General features: G+C 42.8%; 1 protein-coding gene across 1 annotated transcript in view; it reads left to right on the top strand.

The window, feature by feature from the left end:
- Positions 1-2,786: 2,786 nt before the first annotated feature.
- Positions 2,787-4,255, top strand: part of LOC109300345 (sodium/hydrogen exchanger 2-like) — an 86,206-nt gene continuing 84,737 nt past the window's right edge. Inside the window, exon 1 of the mRNA XM_019521028.1 lies at positions 2,787-3,048. Coding sequence (XP_019376573.1) covers positions 2,787-3,048 — 262 coding nt within the window. The remainder of the gene's footprint in view (positions 3,049-4,255) is intronic.

The following is a 4,255-nucleotide window of genomic DNA, read 5'->3' as shown; positions in this document are numbered from 1 at the left end:
AAAAATATTTGAAGCAAATTTTAACATTATCTCCTCTGACCTATCCCCCACACTCTCCCTACTGTCATCTGTCTCTGTGCCATTGAACAAATGGGTATTGATTCAGCTGGTGAAAACATTTTGCAGAAAGCAGCATTGAGCTCTACTCAGCACCTTTTCCCCTCTTCTGGGCACAAACATTGCTCATGAGGAATGTTCATGAGAGCCAACTGGAGAAAAATGTTTCTCTCGCTTCTTCCTGAAAGTGGCAAAAAAATCAAAATTTAAGCTTTTTTTTCTTTTGCATGCTCTTCATACCTGGGTCCTCAAAACTGGAGCAATTCTTCTGAACTAGACAATAGCTGAGCAGAAAAACTTCAAAGAAAAAAATCCACTCAAAACTTAATGCAGCCTGGGATTATTTTAACCTTTCCACAGCTTCTTCCATAATAGGGAACTTGAACTCTGGGAAGAGAAAAGGGGAGTTGGGAACCTTCACTAGTGGAGGATGTCTGGGCATCAGAGGGGACCAATAGCTATTGCAGGGGGATCTGGCTTTGTGGTTCCTGGGGTCAAAACACACCGTATCATATGACACCGTATCATATCAAAGGTAAATAATTGGACAGTTACCTTTTTCTGACACTGAACTGGGTTAGAATGGGGAAAGGTGTGTGCTCAAACTTCTTCTGTGTCCTCTTTACTGTAGTGCTTCTACTTAGATTATCACCTAACTACCCAACTCCCTGCTTAATATTTAAAGGAAGAGTACCTATATTCTTAGACTACTTTGATTTAGGGTAGTGAGACCCAGTTTCCTCTCCTCCATGATGCCATGGAACCGACTCAAGGACAATTTAGTGAGGGAAATCTTGTGAGAGCTCTCTCCACCAGGACTCCATGCTGCAGGTATTTTTCAGAGTTCTGGAAATCTCATTTTGCATCATAACCAAGACAGTATTTGTTTTCTAGACAAGGTAGAAATTCATATTAAAGGAACACTATGAAAGCAGGTGAACAGTGGTGAACGGAAAAGAGTAACCTTCAGAATATATTGCTCTGCACCTCTTGATGCATCCCAAGTTTCTCAGTTATTCTTTTGCTCTACAAATAACATTAGAAACTGGGACATGATTTAATGTTGACAAAAGGTACACAAGTGTGTGTGATTTCTGTTTCCCACTTAGATCCCCATTACAGAAAAATGGGTCACCAGTGTGTCAATAGTAGCTTAGGTCTGGTGTAATTTAGGCAGCTAAAGGAAATAAAAAGGACCATTGATTGTTTTAGTGCTAGCCTGGGGCATCCACATATTAATTATTTGATTTCTATGGGCTAAATTCATGTCTAGTGAAATATCCCTGACTTGATGAAACTGCAGTGTGGAGGAATCCAGCCACATGGATTTTGCCCTCTGTATTATGAATGGATCTTTCAGTGTTAGTGGGTGCATCTGCACAAGACATTTTAAGGCACATTAACTTATATGTAAGGTGCATTAGGGTGCGTGTCTACATATGTGCACCTTTAATACACTTTAAAAATGTTGAATTTAGGCTATTTGTGCCTAAATCTGATACCTGAAAATGCAGGTATTGAGTTTAGGTGCAAATAATTAAAGCACATTAATGCTGTGTGTGGACTGACTTGGGGCTAATTTTAGTCCCCAGTCCACACACAGCATTAATGTGCTTTAATGCCTGCACATGTAGACACCTGCCTAAACCCACTTAATGCACATTAAGCTAATATATATTAAATTTAGGCACGCTTAACTGCATGCTTAGGTGCACTTAAATGCACGTGCTCACTAAGAAATAATCTTCCTCCCATAAGTGAGTGAAGAAGTCAGCAGGCTGAACCTGATCCAGTTTGATGGTAAAAAAGGCCACTGCAGCAAAAGAAACCATTTTGAAATGCAGAAAAGGCCAAGTAATCAAAACCCCTTGAAGTTAAAAGATGGTGTCATTGACAGAATTTTTCTAGTTTTTACAAGCATATTCACCCTATGGTATATGAGTGCCTTCCACAGAAATTAAACACCAAAACAGCTCTCTGTCCCTGATGGCAAGAATAAGCTTCAAGCAAGTGCTAGAATTTAATGTTCCAGTACAGATTACCTCTGTCCAATATCTTTCCTGTTGTGTTTTATTCTGTAATTGTAGGGTAAATTGGTTGTTGCTTTGGGATGATATTATGCTTGAATTTCTAAAGACAATTTAAGAGACATTTGTCCAGAAATATTGTTTATATTTGTCCTCTATGCAGGTATTAGAATTTGGGTGGACTGGGGCCAGGAATCAGGTATGTCCAACAGGAGCCAGGTGTTGGGTATGGATTTGGAGGGCACTGCTACATCAAAGTCTGGAGTTGTGGGTCCAGTTGGATTAGCTAAACTCCATTTAGGCAATGACATCTGAGGTCATGAGGCCAAATATGATCCGTCTCTAACCTGCCCCCCTCCCCTGTACACACACACTTCTAAGTATTTGTGAAGCTTTTCTGCAAGGAAGTGCTAAGCACTTTGTGTCTAAGTGTAAGATTTTGTGTTGGCACCTTGTACTGGAGAGATACCTGGAGTTATTCCAGAGCTTTCCGGCTGGATCACAAAGAGGTGGGGCTGGGGGTGGGAAGATCACTTTTGGGCTGAGCAGTTCCTCCTGCATTCACAGCTACATCCTACTAGATGTATGAGCCAGCAGTAGTTCCCAACCACTCAGGCACAGAGGAGGAGCAGCAGCAGCAACCGCCAGGAGCTGGGCAGCAGCCAGCAACTAACTTTCCCAGGCAGACGGCTGCCCAGGCAAATGGAGAGGCAGAACCTGGAAGCAGGTTGGCTGCTGGGATCCTTTTGGTCCTTAGTCCTTGGTGCTCTTGTGGTCAGCACATTCAAGGGCCCCCAGCAGCTACTGGCTTTGGATTTGGGCTCTGAGAATGCCAGCTGGGAACCTGAGGAAGTCCCTGGTAATGAATCTTCAGAGCACACCTTCTTCTCCCTGGATTATCAGCACGTCCAGGTCCCCTTTGAAATAACGCTCTGGATCATGCTAGCTTCTCTGGCCAAAATAGGTAAGGAGTCAACTTTCCTGTGGGCAGCAACAGCAGGAAGAGGGGAGAGGCAAGAGTCAGGCTTTGGAGGGGGCTTAGCACACTTCCTTGCCAGTACTTCCGGGTACTTGTCTTCCACAGTCCCAGATGGGGTGGTGAAGGTTTCCCTCCAGCTCAAGTCCTTTATCCTGTTAATTCCTAAACTGCAGAGGCTCCCAGATTGTCCCATCTTGCTCAGTGCCTGAGTGAGAAGCAGCTCTGTTGGGAATCCCAGTGACAGACAAGCTCAACTGCAGACTGTCCTCTCAGACAGTGAGAGGAGGGGATTCTTAATTATACATTTTAAATATTGGAGTCGACAGAAAAGAACAGTTTCTTTCCTGCTCCAACTGCCTGCCTTTACCTTGTTGTAACCTCAAGTTCCAGCCATTTGTAGACAAAAATCCAGGCTAGCTGTCTCCGAGGTTTCTCTGCACATATAAGACATCAAAAACATGTTTGCATATGAGAAAGGCCCCTCCCAATTGTTTGTTACCTTGCAGTACTGCAGCTGCAAATGGCAGAGTATGTTTTTAAGCTCTGTGTACGTTTAACATTATCAGGATTTGCAAATGTAATAGGGGACAGGGGAGACTCCATGATAGATAATGGGATTGCAAATCGACGTATTTATCCTGAATTATTTGCAGCTGCTCTAGACATAGGACTCCTGAGAGGTCAGTGGGCATTTAGAATGTAGAACAAATTCTGGAACTGGCCAATTATGATGAATTATTTAGGTCTTAATCCTACAGAAATTTACACATTTACTTGCGAATGATCTCAGTGCCTGCAGGAGCAGATTTTCATTTGGTCTAAATTTCCACAGACCTACTGTTCTTATGTTCTTATCAAGTCAAGTGCAGTGTGTGAAGCACATTCATGCATCTTTGTGCAGCTGGCAGAAGAAAGGATATGTTCAGGTTATGTATTGCATTTACCTTCTTGCCATTTGTGCTGCAGACATTTTTTAAGCCTGAATTTATTTCTTTAGAAATATGAAGTATCTGAGTTCCTGGTAGGCCTGTGCAAAGCGGCTAGTATTCGTTCTGGATTTGGCCGATTCAGGGGACAGTGATTTGATTTGGTGATTTGAATCACTGTCCCAATTAGATTCATCTGAATCTGATTTGGAGATTTGGCTGCTGTAAAAGTACCAGGAGCTGGGGTGGGTGGGGCAGCCATGGTG

This window comes from Gavialis gangeticus, unplaced genomic scaffold, assembly GCF_001723915.1.
Source record: "Gavialis gangeticus isolate Ggan-Ray unplaced genomic scaffold, GavGan_comp1, whole genome shotgun sequence".
Taxonomy (NCBI): Eukaryota; Metazoa; Chordata; order Crocodylia; family Gavialidae; genus Gavialis; species Gavialis gangeticus.
Note: the sequence above shows the minus strand (reverse complement) of the source record. Positions and strands in the feature narration are given on the sequence as shown.